At 50.3% G+C, this 24,764-nt stretch overlaps 1 protein-coding gene across 4 annotated transcripts in view; it reads right to left on the reverse strand.

Annotated features, from left to right (window-relative positions):
* LOC135255866 (protein phosphatase 3 catalytic subunit alpha-like) overlaps positions 1-24,764 on the reverse strand; it is a 143,821-nt gene that overhangs the window by 35,386 nt on the left and 83,671 nt on the right. For all 4 annotated transcript variants that reach the window (XR_010330301.1, XM_064337603.1, XM_064337600.1 and 1 more), the window contains exon 2: positions 7,341-7,541. Coding sequence is in view for 2 of the 4 variants with exons in the window: in XM_064337600.1 (XP_064193670.1) it covers positions 7,341-7,541 (201 nt within the window). In the remaining 2 variants the exon portion in view is untranslated. The remainder of the gene's footprint in view (positions 1-7,340; positions 7,542-24,764) is intronic.

Raw genomic sequence — 24,764 nt, forward strand, 5'->3', positions numbered from 1 at the left:
AATCCACACGACGACGCTGAGATTCAAACAGAAACACGACCATCGGCACGCATCTCAAACCAGGGAAACAAACAAAGGGGGGAAAAAAACACGCTCACAGGAACAAAGAAATGATAATTCCACACAGGTCGAGCGTTTATCGTGTCGTTGGCAGCAGAAACAGATGCTGTAATTACGCTTGGTGTGACAGAGGCGGGCCAAGGCCGCGCTACGGTAAAATTAGCGCTGGCATTTGCCGGTGACGCACGGCCCGCCATCGACAGAGGGGGCAGCCGAGCGCCCGAGAGACGCCGGAGTTTACGGAGTTGGCGGGTGCACTTTGAGTCAGCTAGAAACGGGGGGGGCTGCCTTTAATTAAAAAGCCCGTAAGTCACCGGGGGTGGGGGTGGGGGCGGAGGGGGGGGGCACCGATCGCCGTGGGAACCTGGTGCACACCCAGCCAGTCTCTACAACCACAAAACAACACCAACAGCAGGAAGCCAGCCTGTGATGTTCCGAGCCCAAGCCATCTCAATGGAGGCCACCTGTCTTTGTTTTTTTTTTTTGCTTCTTTCATTTATTTTACTGCCAAATGATTGCAATGGAATGCAAATAACTTTAACTCGTGCAGCGAAATAGTTTGTTTCCGAGAGACAAACCAGGAAAACTGAGGGAACCCTTAAAGCCGCAGACTGTGAAATATTTCTCCGACAGACCGCCCTTTAGGACGAGGTCACGGACCGCGTCTGACCGCGAACAGGCCGGCAGTTACGCTACGCAGCAGCGCAGTCCTTTGAAGACCGGCAATTAGCTCTGACCGTCAGGAAAGCAGGGGTTTCCATGGCAACGGACCCCGCGCTGCAGAAGGAAGAGCTGTGAATGCACAGCAGCCTCAGCCAATCAAGACTTCACCAGATGAGTTACCGCTCATAGCATCCAATCACACGCACACACACACACACACACAACATGCACACATAGCCCTCCACTCACACACAAACACACATACATACATACACACACACACATATATGCCCTCTCTCTCTCTCACACACACACATACATACATACACACACACACATATATATGCCCTCTCTCTCACACACACACCACACACGCTCTCACACACAAACACATACGCTCTCTCTCTCACACATTCACACACACAAACACACACATACACACACTCACACTCGCCCTCTCTCTCTCTCACAGGCACATACACAGTCACACTCTCTCTCTCGCACACACACACTCACACTCTCTCTCTCTCACAAACACATGCATACACACAGACACACACTCACACTCTCTCTCTCTCACAGACACACGCATACACACACACACTCACACACTCTCTTCTCTCTCTCTCTCTCTCTCTCTCTCACATACACACACACAAGTTTCTGAAAAGCTTCAATAAATCTGGATGCTGAGCCGCATGAACTATTGCTTCTTTGCAACCACAAGAAGCACATGACCTTGGAGAGAACATTGGATTCAGCTCCTGGCCAAAATGTGGAGATGTACTGTGAAACATCAGCACCGGGAAACAGCAGGCGGAAAAGCTGCAAGGGTCTCTGGGTTTGTGAGCCGTACGAGGGCCGAATGAGGTAAAGCATTCATTTAAAAAAATAAAAAAACGTGAGATTTTTAAAGCTATATTAGGCTTACAGAAATATAGAAACAAACAGTATAGCATCTATTAGCCATGGTAGGGTCCAATTTAGGTCTGGAACAGTGGTCTCCAACAGTTCAAAAGCTGTGCCACATCGAGATTCAAACCAGCAACCTCTTTTGTTCAGAATTTCAGTTTCTGTAACACTGCTGCCCAAAAACACGGAAGTCACATGACATTTTGACAGATGAACACGGGGTTGAGGCGAAGCCGGACGTACCTCGAGAATCTCCAGAGTACACAGACTGCAGTGTTTTGCAATATGTTCTGAGAACACCGCTGTGTCCGCCTAACATGAAGCTGAAATGCATTGCAAATGTATGCATCTTATGAATATTCATGAAGGGATATGACCTATGGACGTGTCCCACGGCATCTGAATTCATGAGTATTTATAAACTGTGACGTGGCGCTGGAAACTCCTGTAATGGAGAACGGATGGAAAGGATGCAGGAACTGACCATCTGGTCGCTACACAGAATCTGCGGCTATACGTTCAATGACCCTCATTAAAACTTTTTTGAGCAGGTGTTGGCGGTGGGGAGCTGACTCCAGTAAGTGATGTACAAACGGCCGATGAATATCGCTACATTGTCACCAAAACTCCATTATCAATCGACTTAACGCCGAGACTCATAAAATGTAAAATTACTTTAGTAGGCGGCATCTTTGTAGTCCGCTCGGTTTGCAGAATGTAGGCACGGAAACAATGTAATTGCGTCCATCAAACTTTCAACAAATGTGTGGTCTTTTATTTTATTTCTTTTAAGGCTAGGCTAGTCGATGAATTTACACTTCGCAAAAGGCAATTACAGGAGATGAGAAAGTTTTCTAATCACATTGTCATGACAACTCAGCCAGCCACGGGGTCAAAGTTCAATACAAATCAAGCCGCCAGAACCAGGCAGAAGAGGAAAAATTGAAGAAAATTTGATTGGGGGTGGGGGGGGTGGAGATTATGATGCTTATATGCCATCATCAGTTCAGCATCAGCCTCGACACAGCATCTTGCACACACAGCGGAGATCACCCCTCAAAATTCTCGAAACGCTGCCCCAGGTGTGACTGCTAACCGGCGTTGCTGGCTTTGGAAAAAATAAATAAATAAAAATATCGGATTACAACCAGAAAGCCAGCCTCTTTTTTCTGTGTGCAGGCGGCAAAGCTGACACCTCTGATGTGGGAATTAGAGGAACTTAAATCCAGTGCGGAGTCAAATGCGTTCCTCAGTACCTAACAGGAAGTCGAGGATAGGGAACAGGAAGTCGAGGATAGGTATTCAACACTCAGAGACACGAAAAGAACTCTTCTTTACCCTCATTTTGGCCTCAAAGCAGACATCGGGCACAGGACGAGTGACGGACGCTCGCTCTTCCCCAATGTGACATGACACGGGAAGCCACCTGGCTCAGTGCCACCCGGCTGCACTAAAATTCCCACACTAATCCTTATTCATAATTTATTAACACGTTACAGCGTGGTAATGAAGGTGTTATGCACTATTCATGAAGGAACTCTGCACGGAGGTGCCAGAACTGCACGCAGAGAAAAGGACAGAGGAGCACGGGCACACCTCAGCACATGGCGGCCGGTCACTTAACCTCCACCGACAGACATAACAATAAAACACATTAATTATTAAAATGCAGTACAGGTGTATGACACGGTCCTCTGGGTTCTGTGAGGAGCTCGCTCAGGTGTGTGTGGGTGTGTGTGTGTGGGGGGGAGGGGGGGTGCAGAGTCTCGGAGCAGGTTGCCAGGTAACCTGTCATACAGGTGAGCGGATCCAGTTTAATGCCAGACAGTCATCTTTTGGTATTTATCACCATGGAGACAAAGCGGGCAGAGTTTCTGTCCCCCTGAAACCTAATTCATTCTGTCAGAGAACTCAGACTGCCCTGACTTCCCTCTGCAGCGACAGGGAACGGTCTGCTTTCAGCATACAGGAGAAGAACTGAACACTGAGCTCTCACAGACAGGCGGTGTTCAGCTGAACACAGTGCTCTCACAGATGGGACACGGCTGAGCTAAGCATTGCTCTCACAGACAGGACGATGTTCAGCTGAACATTAGACTCTCACAGACAGTGTTCAGCTCAACACCGTCCTATCCTCTCGCAAACAGGATGGTGTTGAGCTGAACACTATCCTCTCGCAAACAGGATGGTGTTGAGCCAAACTCTATCCTCTCACAAACAGGATGGTGTTGAGCCTTAAGATCTTCACCTGAAACCAGACAGTTCCAGATTGCAGCCAAAAGCCTCTTTTCTTGAGTTGAGGAAACAGTACAGATCATGACCTGGTCTGCTGTTCTGACACTATTAAGAAAAAAGTTTTAAGAAAAAAAGGAAACTGCACAGGAGTCTAAACTGTGACACCTCTTAAGCTATCCTACGAGAGCCCCAACAATTTTTCGGGATCCTAAAACTTTCTTTATGATTCTAAAAGGTCTAACAAAGTCCAAGGACAATTTCAGCAGAGGAAAAAAGTGGGAAAATCCATCTCTCCACTGGGCATTTGAACACGCGTTTGAAAGACAGCATTTTTAACACAGACAGAGATGCAATCTGACATTTTTTTCCCCCTCAGTTCTTGGAAACCGATATTGTATAAGATGGAACAGCAGGAGGTAAATATCCTCCAAATGCACATCTGACCCAAATGAAAGAGAGAAGGAGAGAACGCAGAGAGAGAGCAGAGAAAGAGAGAAAGCAGGATTTATGTAACTGAAAAGCCTGAACGTGCCACAGAAATAAAAGTGGAGCAGAGAAGCAGGCTGGGCTTATATAACAGGATTAATGCGCTGGCTGGCTAATAGGCCTATAGCACAGAGATACACAGCTAATACAGCACAGAGATACACAGTTAATACAGCACAGAGATACACAGCGAATACAGCACATAGATACACAGCTAATACAGCAGAGAGACACAGCTAATACAGCACAGAGATACACAGTTAATACAGCACAGAGATACACAGCGAATACAGCACAGAGATACACAGCTATAGATATAGCATAGAGATACACAGCTAGAGATACAGCACAGAGAAATACAGCTAGAGATATAGCACAGCGAAATACAGCTAGAGATATAGCACAGAGATACACAGCTAGAGATACAGCACAGTGAAATACAGCTAGAGATATAGCACAGAGATACACAGCTATAGATACAGCACAGCGGAGCACAGCTATAGATACAGCACAGAGATACACAGCTATAGATACAGCACAGAGATACACAGCTAATACAGCACAGAGATACACAGCTAATAGAGCACAGAGATACACAGCTATAGATATAGCACAGAGATACACAGCTATAGAAACAGCACAAAGATACACAACTATAGATACAGCACAGCGGAGCACAGCTATAGATACAGCACAGAGATACACAGCTATAGATACAGCACAGAGATACACAGCTATAGAAACAGCACAAAGATACACAACTATAGATACAGCACAGCAGAGCACAGCTGTAGATACAGCACAGAGATACACAGCTATAGATACAGAACAGCGAAACACAGCTAGAGATACAGCACTGCAAAACACAGCTAGAGATACAGCACAGAGATACACAGCTAGAGATACAGCACAGCTACTGCAGGGCTACACAGCAGCTACAGGACCAGCTACATCACAGCACCAGCTACAGAACAGACACAGCACAGCTACAGAACAGACACAGCTACTTAACAGCTGCAGAACAGCACAGTTACAACACAGCTAAAGCCACTTGCCTATTGAGGAAGGTCAGGTCAGAGATAGGGAGTGTCAAGTATCAGATTTTTACATGATTAATCATGAAATACTGATTTTCTGATTTTATATGACTCTCGGCCTTTATTTCGTGTGCGCGCGCGTATGTGTGTGTGTGTGTGTGTGGTTCGACTGGGAGTGGGTGGGCTGGGCTGGGTTGGGTTGGGCTCGGCCAGCCAGGACAAGTTGGGCTGGACCACATGCCCCCCTCCCTACCCCCACCCTCCAAAAACAGCCTTTTCCATCAGTCAGAGCGTTAGAGCGAAACTCACAGCTCTACAAACATCCTGCCGTGTGTCAGAGGGCCACAGTACCACACCCATGACCTCTGACCCTTGCCCTTTTCGCAGCTAATGTGAAAAGTCACAGGGTTTTCACAGTTAAACCCCAGTGTGAGTCACAGAGCATGAATAACAGCTCCAGGGGAAAAAGCATGTAGATTTAAACGGTCTAATCTGCATAATAGAAGCTGTGTAAATTGATTCAGACGGGTTATGTATGGTAATATATGCGCCGTGCGATGGAAATGTGCTCGGTTTGTGGGAACACACAGAGAGAGGCCGTATCCCCGCTCTGATACTCTAATGGAGCGAAGGGTTCAGTCGCTGGGTAACCGCGGCATTGCAGACCCTGAAAAGGAGGAAGGCGGGACCATCCCAAATAAAACGGCCCTCGCGTTTCTTAACGAACGAGCCCCCCGTCGACGGGGCGATCGAACGGTCGCGTCGCCGTGACCGTCATTCCTCCCCCCCGTCTGCAGCTCAGACCCGACGCAGCCGCGCAAAAGGAAACCAAACGAGTGATTAGTATAATAAGCTCCGGTTAGCGAGGCGCTAAACTCTTCTGCGCGCTGTTTGCCCAGATTAATGCCTCAGGATGTACAGAGGACGGCTCAGGAGGACAGGGAGCGGCACTGCCAGGGCAGCAGTGTAGCGTAATGGGTAAGGAGCTGGTCTTGTAACCTAAAGGTCACGGGTTCGATTCCCAGGTAGAACACTGCAGTTGAGCAAGGTACTTAACCTGCATTGCTTCAGTACATATCCAGCTGTGTAAATGGATGCAATGTAAATGTTATGTAAAATGTTGTGTAATCTGCTCAGGATAAGAGGCTCTGCTAAACGCCTGTAATGTGATGTAAAATGACGCCCAGCATTTGGTTTGTTATGGACAGGAAAGCTGAATATAAAACAACAGCCTCTCAGCAGTGAAGCTCAAATTTGCAAAACTAATTTGACCAAAAAAAAAGAAAAAGAAAAAAGATCCGCTGGTTGTATGAAAACACAGCGCTAAACCTTCAAAGGGTTCACCGAGGTCATTATCAAATAAAACACCATACAACCTTCACCTCAGGGGGGTGAAGTCATCAAAGTCAGCCAGTTTGCTTTGATAGTACTCTCCCACATGATGGTTCCCTCTTTAGTGAGGTGAAGCAAGTAGGCTCAAGCAGTCTCCCTTCCTATCAGGAGAGTAACAGGCATATTCAACCAGGACTGGAGTTAAATCGGCAGACACAGCGCCCCCTGCAGGACTGGAGTTAAACCTGCAGATGCTGCGGCCCTCCAGGACTGGAGTTAAACCTGCTGACGCTGCGGCCCTCCAGGACTGGAGTTAAACCTGCAGACACTGCAACCCTCCAGGACTGGAGTTAAACCTGCAGGCACTGCAGCCCTCCAGGACTGGAGTTAAACCTGCAGGCACTGCGGCCCTCCAGGACTGGAGTTAAACCTGCAGACACTGCAGCCCTCCAGGACTGGAGTTAAACCTGCAGACACTGCGGCCCTCCAGGACTGGAGTTAAACCTGCAGACACTGCGGCCCTCCAGGACTGGAGTTAAACCTGCAGACACTGCAACCCTCCAGGACTGGAAGTGGTGCATGCTGGGACTGTGGTGGGCGGGGCCTCGGCCTGACCTGTGACCGGCGCCTCGATGTCCAGCAGGTTCTTCTCGGCTCGCAGGATGGCGGCGCCGTCGGAGATGAGACGCAGGGCCACGCCCTCTTCCACGCGCCCCTCCTTGGTCAGGTGGGCCTTCAGGACGTCCACCTTGGGCTTCCCCTCGCTGTCGAAAACCTCCTTACCCGTCAGGCGGTGGTTGGGCGGGAACGGGACGGCTGCGAGATCAGACAAAAATAAAAATGAATAAAGGAGAACACAGGAGCCTCACACCGCTGCTCTACGAAGCCGAGAGACGAGCAACAAAACTACTGAAAGAGAAAGAGAAAAGCCACGCGCTGTAATGGCATTCGCCAGGCACCAGGGGGCAGCGCATCAGCCAGTGACAGAGATTAAAATGCTTCTGTTCTGCCCTGGCCTGCACTGGCCTGGTCTGAGTGTGTGTGTTTTTGTGAAGGCCTTTCCTAGAAACTAGGCCCATATCCCAATATCAGGAGGGGATTATAACACACGCATTTCACACTCTCACTAGAGCCCATTCACCGAGCCCATCGCCTCTGGCACCCAGAGTATCTCGGTCAATCAACGTCAGAAATGCACACCACAGAAGAAGAAAACATGACTTGCATTACACACCACAGAAGAAGAAAACACAACTTGTATTACATATCCATTATATTTAAAAACTGGTTCTTGATACATACACAAGTCTGTTTACAAGATTTCATGAATTTTATTCACCACTGGAATTCATACTTGCCATCATCTCATAAGACAAATTAAAACACACAACCACAGGAACATAAAAACGAACAATAAGTAACATAACATAACATGACAATGACAAGAACAGGCCATTCAGTCCAACAATGCTCGCCATTTTCCTGACTAAATTAGTGCTCTAATAGTATCTAAGCAGAAGGTTAAAATTCAATTGCTCGGTTGTTCGTAATCGATTGTTGACGTTCCACTGTTTTCATATTTGAGGAGAAGAGCAGAAGAGAAGGAGGGGAATTCCCTCCCGGAAAGGGCAGCTGCGTCTGCAGTCTGTGTCTCCATCACTTACACTGGCTCAGTTAGACAATTAGCAGTGTGCAAAGAAGGCTCACTAGATTAGAGCACAGTAAATCATTTCATATTGGTACAGAAAAAACAGCTCATCATTAGTTTATCAATACATGTGGGAAGAATGTCAGCTGATGCATGTAATTGGATTAATTAAATAATAATAAGAGTGGAAATTAGCATGAAATCCAGAAACAGAAACAGCCCTCAATCCACCCCCCCCCCCACTGACAGACAAACCTGGCAAATTTAAACCTGCCCATTTAAACGAACAGATAAACAGTAAACACGTTTTTTTGCTTGGTAAGACGAGCACCACACATTTAGCAACAGTCATTGTGAAGGGCAATTTTCCAGTGTGCGTGTGTGTGTGTGTGTGCGTGTGTGTGTGTGTGCGTGTCTGCGTGTGTGCGTGTGCGTGTGTGTGTCTGCGTGTGTGTGTGCGCGTGTGTGCGTGTGCGTGTGTGTGTGTCAGTGTGTGTGTGCGTGCATGCGTGTGTGTGCGGCAAACCGAATGCACAAAGGAAACACAAACATAACTTCACGCGCGACATCTTGAGAGTTTCAAGCGAGCTCTAATTAAGAGACACATGTTGAGCGAGCGCGGAGAGCCACACCGCCGATGCATTTCAGAGGGAGACGGCAAACGCTCCTCATTAAGAGACGGCAATGCCAAATTATTCTATCTGTGGCTCTGCCAGGGAAAGACCTGCACAGTCAAATCGGGACTGATCACTGCGTGTGTACAACAGCATCCTCTGCAAACACCAGCACCTCCTGGCTTTAAGGTCATACATGCTAATCCACAGTTTTCTGGAAGACAGTCCGTTTTTTTTAAAGATGTGACTATATGAGTTATTATTGAAATGAAGAGAGGGATGGATGGCATTCCAGTCGTGGAGGAGGGAGGTATGGAGGGATGGGGGGGGGGGTCAGGTAGTGGTGGAAGGTACAGGCGCTGTTTTCCCATAATTCCTGTGCGTCACATACGACACGTCAAAACTCGTCACGTACAGAAGAAAGCAGTCCTCCAGAACTGGGACGGGGGGGGCAACAAAAGGCACAGTCTAGACCAGGGGTGGGCAATTCGGGTCGTGCAAGGCCTCCGATTTTTCGTTTCCACCAATTACCCTGTAAATGAGCTGTACACACCACCCGTGCTTCACTCGTAGACCAGACCACAGTGAAGCGTTTCATATGGAGACACGAGAGCGGTCTGCGGCTGCCGTTCACGCGCTAACGAAGAAGTGCAGCCGGAATGGCAGACGCCGTAAACGTTGGGGTTAATTTCGTAATTAAGGCCAAAAACTGGTGTGAAATCCAGAAACAGACACGGCCCTCCTTCGCCGCCTCCGGCCCGGGCGGAGACCCTGGCGAGGGACGGTTACGAGCCTCAGACAGCGCTGGGGCTCAGAGCACAGCTCCAGAGTCTCACAGCGTCGCCCGGGTAACTGCGGTCTGTCTGGTTTACGAGGAGCTCTGCGGCACGAGCGTGACCGCGCATCCCGAACCGGGCCGGAGAAACTGTTTAATAAAGACTGCGAAGAGTCAACCTGCGCTGGATCCTGCCCCTGCGCTGGATCCTGCCCCTGTGCTGGACCCTGCCCCTGTGCTGGATCCTGCACCTGTGCTGGATCCTGCCCCTGCGCTGGATCAACCTGTGCTGGATCCTGCCCCTGTGCTGGATCCTGCCCCTGCGCTGGATCAACCTGTGCTGGATCCTGCCCCTGCGCTGGATCAACCTGTGCTGGATCCTGAACCTGCGCTGGACCCTGCACCTCGCTGCTCCTTCTCAGGAGCTCTGATGACGGCTACCTGCTGCGTCTGAATGACGGTGCTGCACTTGTTCTCTCACGCATTTCTTTAGCCCGCCAGGAATCCCTTTCTCACAGAATGAGGGAGGACCTGTCCTCCTCTGGCCCGGAGCACGGTTAGGGACCGGGGTAAAAGGACACATACGGAAAGGTCACCTGTACCTGTGGCCTACGCCGTGGAGCGGTTTAATGAGACTCAGTGAGGGAACCAGGGGGCGGGGAACTGGGGGGAGGGGAACCGGGGGCGGGGAACTGGGGGGGGGTAACCAGGGGGGCGGGGGAACCAGGGGGAGGGGAACCAGGGGGCGGGGGAACTGGGGGAGAGGGGGAACCAGGGGGGAGGGGGAACCAGGGGGGCGGGGGAACTGCGGGGGAGAGGGAACCGGGGGAGGGGGGGGGGAAGGGAACCGAGGGGGCGAAGGCGAACTCTGCCCCGAGTGAAATTGCAGGATCATAATCCCTCTCCAACGCCTGCCCTGATATTAGTCATCTGAATAAACAAAACAGAAGTTAATTAACACAGTGACATTTGCTTTGATGGACTGTGGAAAGGACGCTTTTACTAATCCAGACAGGGACAGTATATTAGTCTGCAGGCTTAAATCTCAGGGGCTACGGCAAACCAGGAAGAGCCCAGCCTGATTAACCTTTCACCTTTCCCTCTGAGATACCTCTCTGTGCTTCACTGTTACAGCAGGCCAGACACAGCTCAAAACACAGAGCACAGAACACAGGGCACTCCGCAAGGGGTACAGACTACCAAGGATACAGACCACACAGAGGATACAGACTACTGAGGACAGATACCGCTACATATACAAAGCACCAGGGATACAGACTGCCAGGGGTACAGACTACCAAGGATACAGACCGCCAGGGATACAGACCACTAAGGACACAGACCACCGGGGATACAAACCACTGAGGATACAGACCACCAGGCATACAGGCCACACTGAGGACACAGACCACTTAGGACAGGTACCGCTACAGATACAAACCACCAAGGATACAGACCGCCAAGGATACAGACTGCCAGGGGTACAGACCACCAGGCATACAGACCACCAGACATACAGACCACTGGGGATAGAGACGGCTACAGATACAGACCGCCAAGCATACAGGCCTCTTAGTGGACAGTACACCGGTTATGCCAATTAGTTCCCCTGAGGCAGAAACAAGCCTACTTTCATTAGCAGGAAGTGGTTTTATACAACAAAGAAAGAGCCCTGCAAGATTATTGCAGTGCTAGGCAAACGCGTTTTATTCGTCTGTGACTGTAATGCAAAGGGAAAAAAAATAGGCCTAATCCAGTTGGTACAGAACCAATATAAGAGGCAATAGATTTAGCTCCCGGAAATTCCTGCTGATTTAATCAAGAGGAACCTGAACACTGGCCAGGCACTTCTGCTGGGGCTCCGCTGGCAGCAAAGCTCCCACACACTGGAGAAATTTCATTAGCAAACACCAGAGCACCTCGCAGCAAGCAGGAAGGCAGTCACGCATTCACCTCCATGTTTAACCCACCTGGTCTTCCCCCTCCCCCCCCCAATGGGCCTGATGCATATGACATGAGAAAGACAAAAAGTAAGAAATCCCACACATCTCCCATAATGCACTGCAGCAGGATTCTCACAGAAGCCTGCTGAATTTTGATTGACGGGGAGGAGAGGCACAGATGCTTTCAAATACAGAAAAGAGGCAGAATGGATGGACAACCGAGGTAGAACAAACAGGAGGACAGATCAGGACCTTTACCTCTGGAGAGGTGAACCTGTGACTCAGAGGTTGCAGGTTTCATTCTCAGGTGAGGCACTGCCACTGTGCCATTAAGAAAGGCGCTTAACCTGAATGCCCTGAGCAAATATCCAGCTGTTCAATGAACTGCATGTAAAACTAAAGTCTGACTACAGTCACTGTTAATATCCCTGTACAATATTAAAACACTGACCCAGTATGATCACATTCTCCAGTTTCTGTCCACGGCTCATTTTCAAGGTAATAATGGGAAGTTCTGCAGCAGGTAACAGGATTCGGCATTTAGCCGTCACACAGTACTGGCCTGTATTATCAGCAGCGCGTCCACCGTAATTGAAAACGTTAACACGTTTTTCTTCTTCCCCCCACCAATTCGCAAAGGTGCCATTTTGGCTCGACAGCTGCAGCAGCGGCTACAGTTTCCCGTGAAGCTAATTGGAAGGAGGCCGTTACCCAGGACAACCAATCTCACCCCAGGTCTCTTCTCCTCTGCTAATCAAACATTAGCCAGCGGTAATGAAGCAGCGGAGGCCAGACTGTGGGAGAAACGGAGGGCAAGGCGAGGGGGTGCGAGGTGGGGGGGGCGAACCCATCGACACTTTGACCTTTTAAACTGACTGCACAGAAGCTTGGGGCATCCGTTTTGTTGGAACGCGCCGGTTTTCCGAACAGTAGCTCTGGCTCTGTGTGATGTCAGTGCGACGCAGTGCCCAGGTCAACTCCTGAGACCACTCAGACCACCGCTGCCGAGCCGTGCTCCTGGAGGTCTACCGCACGCAGCTTTTCGTTTCAACCCCATTTTGGCACACCTGACCCCACCAATTAGCAGCTCAGAGATCTCTGGCTGTTGAGTGCGGAGTGCTAAGTTTGGGTTGGAGTAAATACCTACAGGATCCGTCCGGCACAATGCAAAAAATAAAAAAACATCTACTGAGACTGAAAATGCACGGAGGATAAATTTTGATCACTTAAATTTTAATTCTATATCACTTACAGTACAGATCAGGGCTGCCAAACCCTGCTTCTGAAGAGTGGCGCAGGTTTAATAATGTTAATAAGGACATACTTAATCAATTAAAGCACTTTATCGCCAGGTAACTGACCTCAGCCTGTTTCCCGGGTCTGGCCTGGCTGTTGATTTTAATCGGAGAGCAAACCCCACACACCCAGCAGCTCTTTAAATGCCACACAGAAAAGCAAAGTTCCGGGGTAAAGAAAGGCCTACTTTGGGAAACAGCCAAGGAGGCGTAATATTTCAATGTGTTTGGGGAGTACGGAGGGGGAGGGCACTATGAGCCCATTAAAAAGATGAGGTGTAAAGTACGGAAGCAGAGTTCCTTAATTATTAAAACCATCCATTAGAACAGTCAGCAAAGCCTTTATTGTACCAAACAGCAGAGTGCATTACAGCAGTTATTGATTCTTTCGCTGTGAAAATATTCATAGAAAATTTGAGCAGATATTGATTTTTTTTTTTTCCCCCTCTGTGAATATACTCAGCAAACGCTTACAACAGCAGAAAGGGCACGCATACAAATAACGACTCCTCCTATTTCCACATACGATTATTCAACTGAAACCGTGGATATTATAGCATGATATAGTGTGCGACGCTCACCGCTACATATATTATTAAACAGCCCTCCGGGTCGCGGTAACTCATTTCTTTTACTAATTAAACGTCCAATGTCTTGTTTTTTTTTTCCAGAGCAACGTTCTTTAAATTCCGCCGACAGTTTCTTCCCGGACCCATCGCGGTTTACGGTAATGACCGCCATTCGCGGCTCGTGCGCCGGGGCCACCGCGGGAGCAGCGGCGTGATTAGATTCACATCATCTCATTCCGTAGGCTCCGCGGGCCGCCAGCGCGGGAACAGCGCGTAGATTAAGATAATTAATCTGTTCCTTTTAAACCGAACCTCGCTACGCCGCGCCTCCACAAACTCGCGGGACTGCGTCCGCGGTTCCGGGGAAAATGGCTCGTTTGCGGCGCTTCCTGGGTACCAGAGGGAGGTTTTTAATTACGCAACGGCCGTATTAATCGCAGTTGATTTGGCTGAGGCGTGACCGGAGAGGAGAATACTTCTGGTGTGTTCTCTACTCGCCTTCTGCGCGCATAAACGCAGATTTTAGCCGCATTTTAGCGCAGACCGAGTGTTTTATTAAGGGCGTAATTTAAAAAGTGTATTCGCACAGTGCCTTAAACCAAACCTATTAAGGAGGCGTAAACTTATCATGCTCAAATGTTACGTGCGTAATGCTACACACGCGCATAACCTCATATGCATTTAACACTGAGTTTAACTCGACGACTGCAGACTGAGTTTAACTCAGACTTGTATATCGGTTGAGAGTCGGTTGCCCTACGGACTCCAACAACACCGTTTCACCCAATAATAATGAATCTGAATTATGAAACATTAAACGTACAGCCAAAGCTAAGTGTACAATACCCAGAGTAAAAATGTGTCCTGATGCTTAATATTTCATTTCATCAATTTAAATATGTTTAGGGGCGGCACAAAGCGGTTGGATAAACAGCCTGTATATCCAACGGGTGGAGTATCTTCACAAATGGAGATTGAAACTCTGTAATTCCCAATGGAAGACTAAAGTTGTCAAATCGACCAATTAAAACACAGAATTATGCGCATAATACATGAGAATTAAGTGGCGTTCATTAAAAACTGAACAATATCAAAGCAGAGAGGCAAAAAGGCCAAAAGCTATTTTTAAATCAAACAAATTATAATACTGAAGCAACATCTCCTCCTGGTCATTTGCATTCTTGTAGGCAAATGACACTCAGGTGAACACACAAGCAAAGACACAGGCAAACACAGGTGAGCACACAGGTAAGTGCACAGGTGAAGACACAGCCGTTACAGGTACACACAGGTGCGCACAAGTATGAGCAGTTATGCACAGGTGCGCACAGGTACATTCAGGTGCACACAGGAATGCAGAGGTACACACAGGTACGAGCAGTTACGCACAGGAATGCACAGGTACACACAGGTATGAGCAGTTAAGCACAGGAAGACGCAGGTATGTACAGGTGTGCAGGGGGTTAGCTGCGATTAACCCATCGTGAGCGCTGTGCGTTTATAGCGACAGACAGGCCTGCAAACGCAGAAAGTGCGCTCTCAACTCTGAGCCCATCGAACACCGCGGACCTGCTTCCGCCCGTCGCTGGTGCGCTCCCCGATCGGCAGCAGGTCCACTTCCTCTTCAACCGCCTCGAACGCGGAGCGGATCCGCCTCCTGCGTGCGGCTCGCACCGACGCTTCCCAAACGACAAAAATAAACGGGCGCCGCGGCGAGACAAAGATCGAGCGCCGGTCCTGTCCTCACGGCCGAGAGAGAGAGAGAGAACTCCTGCGCCCCCAGAAATTAACCGCGGCAGTTAGTCTGATTACTCTTAATTATACCAATTATAATTCATAATTAAATAAATTGGTTGCCTAATTAATTCTGACGCAGTCGACTAAAATGGGGACCCCCCACACAGCTGTTAATACTGCACCCCCGCTCACGAAACGACAGCTGGACTGGAAGGTATTTAAAGGGCCAGCGTCCCAGGACTGCACTGACCCAGCGTACTGTAAGTACGGATACCTGTGGGATACCCGTGTGTGATGTCATAAGTCTGTGTGTGATGTCATAAGTGCCGTTTCCCAGCGACAGGCTCTCTCGCGCTCCTCGGGCGGCCATCGCAGCGTCACTGAACCCCACTTCTCTGATCTCCTCGACACGGCACGACAACAGAGAAATTACCAACGCAGGCGTGCTGTGTCACCTGCGTTACCTTAGTTACCAACCAACATCCTCAAGATATATCATTATACTCCTACACACGGATACCCAGTTTATAAATACATCAGGAAGTTTGATGTGTTTACGTTTACGTGTAATGTGTGCTAACGTGCGAGTCCGAGGTGGGATTTGAACCCGAGCCTCTCACTCGTCCAAAGACTTCACACAGGCAAACGCATTATCGGCCAGCTAAACGCGAAATCTCTACGTGCCAAGGGCAACGTCGTTACCTTTCAATTTGAAGGTTGCATCGCCAGAGTGTTGTCACGGTAACCTGCCAGGAGACCGTCGCTTTGCTGCACCTCTACTGTGCTGCACTAGCGGACTAGCTGAGCTACACCAGCTAAAAAGGGTTAGAAGGTCAGAGGTCATGGCATGACGGCAAAAGTGCTTTGAAATATGACATTCCAGAAAGTCTCATTTAAGGGTACTTCCCGGCTTTCAGGGGCTAGCTTCAAGCACTATGTACATCAAGGGATGAGTAATCATTTTCCAGAGACGTTTCATGAAATAGCGCATTATGAAATACCGCAGGAAAAGGAAATGCTTCTTTTTTAAAAACTTTCATTACAGTTCAGCTCAGGGTACCAAACCTGCAGCCTGAGGTTCCTTCAGACCTGCTCCGTCACAGTGATATGTGTGTGTGTGTGTGTGTGTGTGTGTGAGTGTGTGTGTGCGGAGTGTGTGTGTGTGCTGATGGTGCGTGTGTGTGTGTGAGAGAGTGTGTGTCCGTGTGTGTGCGTGTGTGTGTATGCGCGCGTGAGTGTGAGTGTGTGTGTGTGTGCGTGTGTGAGAGTGTGTCTGTGTGTGCATGCATGCCTGTGCGTCCTTACAGTTTGTCAAAAACACAAACCGGCACTTATTTCCCTTCTCTCTCCCCAAATTTGTCACTCTTTTAAAGCACACCTCCTCCCGGTGTCCCACAGCAATATATTACAAACCTCATTCCATCACATCCCAGCCAGAGCAAAATTAAATTATCACGAAAACCAGAAACGGCAGCCAAAATGAGAAAAAAATGAGAGAGGGCACAATCGTTTCTCTTCCGCGGCGGCAACAAGACGAACGCTTTGCGTTTCCTTTTCTCTGATCGATGAACGCAATCCCAAATATGGTACATCATTACTTTGATGAATGTGAAGTTTTAAACTTCACAATAAACAGATCTGCCGCGCAGGCAATGGGCGCAGCCTTGGAAGCGTGCTGAAGAGGGCGCCGTGCGTGCCCCAAAGGCAGACACATTTCACACTCACGCCACAGGAGAGAAAAGCCCTGTCATTCTTCTGCTGCTGATTTTTTACATCCTATTTTTTTATTTATTTCTTTCTCCCACTCTGGAACAAAATGTTTCCCATTAGTACAGGTGACTGTCAATTACAGCTGCAGTTTGCCATCTCTATGCTGAGCTATTCACGCGGTCTCAAACTTTTGTTTTTATGACTTAAAACTTGTTTAATAGAAAGAAAACCTGGAGGCGATGCAGCCCTCCAGGACTGCAGTTTGAGATGTTTGCTGTGCAGTGTAACTGGGTTAAGTGCTTACACTGCACCAAGCTTAATGACTGGGAAGCCCTATCAGTGATGGCACTGAGCAGCAATTTACTGATAGCCAGCAGTGTGTGAGTGTGTGTGTGTGTGTGAGTGCGTGTGTTGCATGCGGTGTAGGGGCAGTACGTGATGGTGTGCATGTGTGTCTGTGTGTGTGTGTGTGTGTGTGTGTGTGTGTGCTGTGTGGTGGTCGTGTGTGGTGTGTGATAGTGCGTGTGTGTGTGTGTGTGTGTGTGGGTCTGGGTGTGTGCGTGTGCGTGCGTGTGTGTGTGCACATGTGTGAGTGCGTATGTGCGTGCGTGTGTGCTGTGTGCTTGTGTGTTCGTGTATGGTGGTGTGTGGTGCGCATGTGTGTGTGTGTGTGCGCATGTGTGTGTGTGTGTGCGTGTGTGCGCATGTGTGAGAGTGTGAGTGCGCATGTGTGTGTGTGTGTGTACTGAGAAGCTGAGCAGACCACAGCGGTCAGTCAGCGAACCCCAAACGCGATCCATCCGTCAGCCCATCGTAATGAGCCTCCCGCGCAGAAGAGCGTTCGCCCGTACCATGTGACCACTCGGCCGTACCATGTGACCGCTCGGCCGTACCATGTGACCGCAGGCGCCAGACTAGCGAGCGATGAGGAGGGCAGTCAGTCAGAGACGGGGAAACTCCGCTCCGCTCTGCCGACACCAGCCTCCCGTAAAAAAAGAATCATTTAAAAAAAACGAAAGCAGAGGGAATTCTGGGGTTCTGGCGGAACATGGCGGAACGGCGGGATTCTGGCGGTTTGGCGGAACACGCATCAGCAGCTTCTCTCCCGCTTGCCCTTGCGATCTACCGTGCGTTTTCCAGACCGACACCCTGACACAGGGCATTGTGGGTATAAAGTATCCATCCCGTAGCCTGTACACTCACTGGGGTGAAACTGCTGGCTCAAGGGTACCTACCAAAAAAACTGACTGACTGACTGAGCATGTTGGTCATTACCACCTCACTCATACATGCAGGGCAGCTGAGGGGGGGGGGGGTCAAGGCAGGCCAAGCAGGTGAGCGGGGCAGCCAGGGCTGGGCGGGGCAGGTGGGGCAGGTGGGCGGCAGCCAGGGCTGGGCGGGGCAGGTGGGTATGGTGAGCAGGGCTGGGTGGGCAGGTGGGCGGGGCAGCCAGGGCTGGGTGGGGCAGGTGGGTATGGTGAGCAGGGCTGGGTGGGCAGGGCCAGGGTGGGCAGGGGAGGGGGAGGGGTGTGGGGTCGGGCAGGGTAGCCGGGGCAGGAGGGGCAACCCAGTGTTTCTCTTTCCTTCTTTTCCTTCTTCAAAGGGCTGCAACCTGACTGATCAATAATTCAAGAGCCGCTCACAGGCTGGGGGTGGGGGGGGGGGGGGCTCTTCAGATTCACTTAAAGCTGAATGAATTCTCTCTTACTGGTTCTCGTAAACAAAATAGCGCTCCTCCCTCTCTCTCTCTCACCTCTTTACTCATCTCCTCTCTCTCTCCTGCCCCTTCCTCTCTCTCTCCTCTCTCTCCTCCCTCCTCTCTCTCTCCGTCCCTCCTCTCCCTCTCCCTCTCCTCCTCCCCTCTCTCCTCTCTCTCTCTCTCTCTCTCTCTCCCTCTTTCTCTCCTCCTCCCCCTCTCTCTCCCTCTCTCCTCCCTCTCTCTCTCCTCTCCTCTCTCCCTCTCTCTCTCTCTCTCCTCTCCTCTCTCTCTCTCTCTCTCCCTCTCTCTCTCTCTCTCTCCTCTCTCTCTCTCTCTCCTCTCTCTCCCCTCCTCTCCTCTCTCCTCCCTCTCTCCCTCTCTCTCTCCCTCCTCTCCTCTCTCTCCTCTCTCTCTCTCTCTCTCTCTCTCTCTCTCTCTCCTCTCCCTCCTCTCCTCTCCTCCTCTCCTCTCTCTCCCTGTCCTCTCTCGCTCTATGAATAATGCATCAGTAATATCTGGGAACGGATCGTTTACGGGACATTTACGAGGCCAGATTCACTCAGAGCACAGAGCGCAGGCGGCAGCGGGGGGGAGATGTGGAGGCAGCGGCAGGGGGGGAGTGAGGCAGGCGGCAGGGGAGGGGTGGGCAGGGGGAATGTGGAGCGCAGGCGGCAGCGGGGAGAGGGACGCAGGCGCACGGTGGAGAGTGTGGAGCGCAGGCGGCAGCGGGGGGGAGATGTGGAGCGCAGGCGGCAGCGGGGGGGAGATGTGGAGCGCAGGCGGCAGCGGGGGGGAGATGTGGAGCGCAGGCGGCAGCGGGGTGGAGATGTGGAGAGCGGAGCGCAGGCGTCCAACGGGGCCCTCTGCTGCCCCGCCCTCTGCTGCCCCGCCCTTCGCCCTTTAAAGCCCACAGTCACTAGCTCTGCCGAGGGCAACAGCACAGTCCCACTGCAGCACAATTCACAGGAAATACAAGCTGGCTGAGACTCTACTGCACTACTGGCATTCAGCAAATACGCTTATCCAAAGCCACTTACATCACATTGTGCACAGTATCTGTATTATCATACCTAGCAGTCTTATTCAGCTGGATATATAGGGGAGCACCTCAGGTTATCTTTCTCGCTCAAGGCTAAAATGGCAGTGTTTTACCTGGGATTCAAACCTGCAACCTCAAAAACAGTTCTCATCACTCGCCCATTATACTGCACTGCCACCAAGACTGGTTCAAGCATTTGAAATTCCAGTTATAATAAAAGTAGAATAATATTTAAAAATGATATCCTGCCCGTCAAACATGATCAGCGAACGCGACAGCCAGGCTAGCAAAGTGCTGTCGTGGCAGGGCAGCGATGCCGCCGGCCCGCTGGCTGGTGAGGGAGACCACAGAGCGCCACTAGGCCCAAACACCATGCCGGGAGAAATCCATCAACAGCACCTTAATTACCACCATACACCGAACTGAGCAGGATCCCGTCTGAGTCTCCATCCCCGCAGAGCAACCGCGGAAGCGTGCTACACCGGGCTCGAGCGTAAATTAACACAGGCCTTGATTTGTCATCTCTGGATATTCAGTGTGTCCCTGGCACCGTGTCCTCCCACACAGATACTCACGCCCACTCGAACCCCAAACGCGTGCCCATGTGACTCCCGCACACCTGCGCTTCCTCCGTCTTCCTGCTGCCGCTAGAGATCGGCTCTTATCCCAGCTGGAGATGACGATCAGCAGGGCTTACAAGAACAAGTGGAACACATTCACCGACCAAAATGAGTAACAATTCTCCCAATCTCTCTCACGACCAAAAACTTCAGGAACCCAAAAAAAGTTTTCAAATTTTTTTTTTTGTTAAAGTGCGTTGGAGAAGCCCATTGTCCCCTCTCTGCGTGGAAATGGCGGCTATATCGGGAAGCACTCGCGGGACCGCTACGCAAAGCGCGGCGCACTTTCCCGCTCAAAAAGGCGGAGAAGAGCGCGGGGGCGAGCCGGAGAGGGTCAGCTCAGCGCGTCCGGGGGGGCAAGCCGGAGAGGGTCAGCTCAGCGCGTCCGCACCGAGGCGGAGGCGTGGGCGGAGGACCGGGGCGCTGCGGAAGCTCGGCGTTCCGAACTTCAGCACCTGCCCGCGTTCGACATTCCGATCCTACCCCGCATCACGACCCACTCAGGCCGAGAGAGAGAGAGAGAGAGAGAGAGAGAGCCGTCAAAAGTTTACCCATGTTCCCTCTCTCTGTTTTCAGCGAAAATTAAGCAGTTTAACTTCTGTATGTAACCTCTCAATGGCACAAGGTAAGAAGCAAATAGTCAAAAGTTAAAATTAACCTTTTTACTTCACAGGATAGCGGACTAAAGAAGGAGAAGGAGGGAGGGGAAAAAAAAAAAAAAAAGAGGGAAACATCTCGGCAGAGGGCACAGACAGACCAGCGTGTGTTTGATCGCGCGTACAGCGTCTCGTCTCCCCCCCAATCCACAGGGAAGTGCCCCCCTCAAGTAACCGCCCCAACTGCACGGGGAATACAAACTCCCAGGGGTTGGGGGGGGGGGGATCACTGTTTATCTACACATGCATTTAGAAAGCCACCTGTATCCAAGGAGACCGACAACGCTGTGCAAGTCAACAAGCAGGAACACAAACAGCACAATAACAACAAGCAAGCAACCGCTCAGCCAATCAGGGCCCACAACCACCGCTCACATGACCTACAGAGGAGAGCCCAATACCACATCACAACCAATCCCGTCAAGTGCCGATATAAAGCCCATATAAATCAGCACGACCCCTCCAATAAGCCATTTCTGAGACTTAAACGCACATCCTGTTCAAACCCAGGATTAAAGGGACAGGCCTCAGTTTAATGAGCTGAAGGAGGCACAACACTGCCCTGCTCCAAAAGCTGATATTCACAGAGCAAACCGCTCAGTCCTCTCTTCATAAAACAGAGGAAACCTTGCCGACAGCTTGCTGGATATTTCATATGAAACTGCGAGATGAAATCCTGTCAGTACTGTTGTGTAATATTTAATGAACAATAAAACACTCTGCTTTATTATCTTATTATAAATCCAATCTTGTGGGACTGGTCTTGTGTGGATGGCATTTACCAGCATCACCAGTAACCAGTCAGGCGCCTGTGTCACTCTTTCTGTATCGTCCCAAAAAAATGTGCATACACACACAGAAACAGGTGTGCACACACACACAGAAACGCGTGCGCGCGCACACACACACACACACACACACAGAAACAGGCGTGCACACACACACACAGAGAAACGCGTGCGCGCGCACACACACACATACAGAAACACACGCGCACACACACAAAAACGCGTGCGCACATACGGACACTCGCAAACTGCGTTTTAGCAATCCTGTGTTAGATGGTTAGTTTTCATTAGAGCACGCTTGCAATGAAAAGTATCAAAAGCCCCACACACCATAACACTAGGGATGGGGGGGGGGGGGGGGGGGACCCAGAAGACCCCCCTGGACCCAATCACTGAGCCACAGACCAAAAATAAATCAACACACCATCCCTTCTGATGATGCAACAGCGTGTAACACTAATATTCTTTCTTTTGTACGATCCCGCTGTACGCTTCCAGACCGACACTCGAAAGATTCGCTAGACTAACTATTCAGCTCTTTACACTAACCATCCAATCAGCACACACAATACCACACGCTCAGGTCTTTACACAATACCACACGCTCAGCTCTTTACACTAACCAACCCATCAGCACACACAATACCACACGCTCAGGTCTTTACACTAACCAACCCATCAGCACACACAATACCACACGCTCAGCTCTTTACACTAACCAACCCATCAGCACACACAATACCACACGCTCAGGTCTTTACACTAACCAACCCATCAGCACACACAATACCACACGCTCAGCTCTTTACACTAACCAACCCATCAGCACACACAATACCACACGCTCAGCTCTTTACACTAACCAACCCATCAGCACACACAATACCACACGCTCAGCTCTTTACACTAACCAACCCATCAGCACACACAATACCACACACAATACCACACACTCAGCTCTTTACACTAACCAACCCATCAGCACACACAATACCACACGCTCAGCTCTTCACACTAACCAACCCATCAGCACACACAATACCACACGCTCAGGCCTTTACACTAACCAACCCATCAGCACACACAATACCACACGCTCAGCTCTTTACACTAACCAACCCATCAGCACACACAATACCACACGCTCAAGGCTTTACAGAGACTATTAATGACTAAAGACTCTTTTATTTACCAATGCCCAGCAGACTGCCATTATTCACCCCTGCTTAATTAATTTAATTAGCCGATTGCTTAATTTCATTAAGACGCTCACTAGATGCCTTCTGCGCTTGCTAAACAGAAAATTAAACGCACAGTTAAAGAAGAGAAAAATGTGTGATTCTGGATCTGCGTACGCGATCGCCATTTGCCGTTTCCTCTAATGACAGATGATAACATGGTGCCACATGAATGAAATGCTGAAAACAAAACAGACAAAAACCCGCTTTTCTTCCAAGCAGTCGTTCCTTCGCAGTTTGCATCTTAGACGATGCACCTCAGCCAGCGATTTGTTCCCAAGAGTCAAACTGTAGTCTACCACTAAGGACCCCAGGACCGTCTAACTCGGTCCTGGGGGGCCCCTGTGTACGCTCGGTTTCAGTCCTGGGGGGCCCCTGTGCATGCTGGTTTTCAGTCCTGGGGGGCCCCTGTGCATGCTGGTTTTCAGTCCTGGGGGGCCCCTGTGCATGCTGGATTTCAGTCCTGGGGGGCCCCTGTGCATGCTGGTTTTCAGTCCTGGGGGGCCCCTTGGCATGCTGGTTTTCAGTCCTGGGGGCCCCTGTGCATGCTGGTTTCAGTCCTGGGGGCCCCTGTGCATGCTGGTTTTCAGTCCTGGGGGGCTCCTGTGCATGCTGGTTTTCAGTCCTGGGGGGCCCCTGTGCATGCTGGTTTTCAGTCCTGGGGGGCCCCTGTGCATGCTGGTTTTCAGTCCTGGGGGGCCCCTGTGCATGCTGGTTTTCAGTCCTGGGGGGCTCCTGTGCATGCTGGTTTTCAGTCCTGGGGGGCCCCTGTGCATGCTGGTTTTCATTCCAACCTCAATTGCAATCCCAGAATTTTAACAAGCTGTTCATTTTTCTTGATTAGGCGCTTTCATGCTTTAGAGCAGGGGTCCCCCAGTCTTATCCAGAAAGAGCCAGTGTGGGTGTCTGCTTTTGTTTCAGCCGAGCAGCAACACACAACAAGGTCCTTAGCGGAGACTCGAGTGGTTGATCGGTAGAATCAGGCGTGTTCCTGCTGGGTTGAAACAGAAGAATTCTGATGTATTTATCTAGTGTACGAACACTGGCGGACACCATGTCCACTGTCCGTCTGCCGTCACTGGTGGACAAAATGTGTCATCGCAAGTAACCAATCAGAGTTGTATAAATATACAGGTATATGAGTTTAGCCATCCAGTAAGGCCCTGAAACAATCTCTTATTACCTCTCTTTACCTCTCTCTCTCTCTCTTTACATCTCCCTCTACCTCTCCCTCTGCTCTCTCTTTACCTCTCTATACTTCCTTTTACCACTCCTACCTTTCTCTTTACCTCTTTTTGTACCTCTCTTTTTCATCTCTCTAGCTGTCTGCCTCTTGCCCTGTCTCCCTCCCTCTCCCTCTCCCTCTCCCCCTCTCTCCCTCTCTCCCCCTCCCTCTCTGGGGGTCAGCGTGCACACACACAGCAGACCTGGCTGAATGCCTTGTTACAGTCAGCACTGGCACAGACCAGACCACTGAGGCAGTCCACATCTCACCCACAGTGACACAGCGCATTTCTGCAACACACCACCTACTCACACAGCAGGGAGGTTACTGAAGCAACTCAGGTCCAGAATCTTTGGCCAACGGCACAAGGGCACAGTCCCCCACCTAGGAGTCAAACCTGCAACCTCCGCAGTTACAAGCCCACTCCCTGAAGCGTTATACTGCACCTCCCCCTCCAGATAAGACCTGTCCCTCCCCATGACT

The sequence above is a fragment of the Anguilla rostrata genome, chromosome 5 (genome assembly GCF_018555375.3).
Source record: "Anguilla rostrata isolate EN2019 chromosome 5, ASM1855537v3, whole genome shotgun sequence".
NCBI classification, from domain to species: Eukaryota; Metazoa; Chordata; class Actinopteri; order Anguilliformes; family Anguillidae; genus Anguilla; species Anguilla rostrata.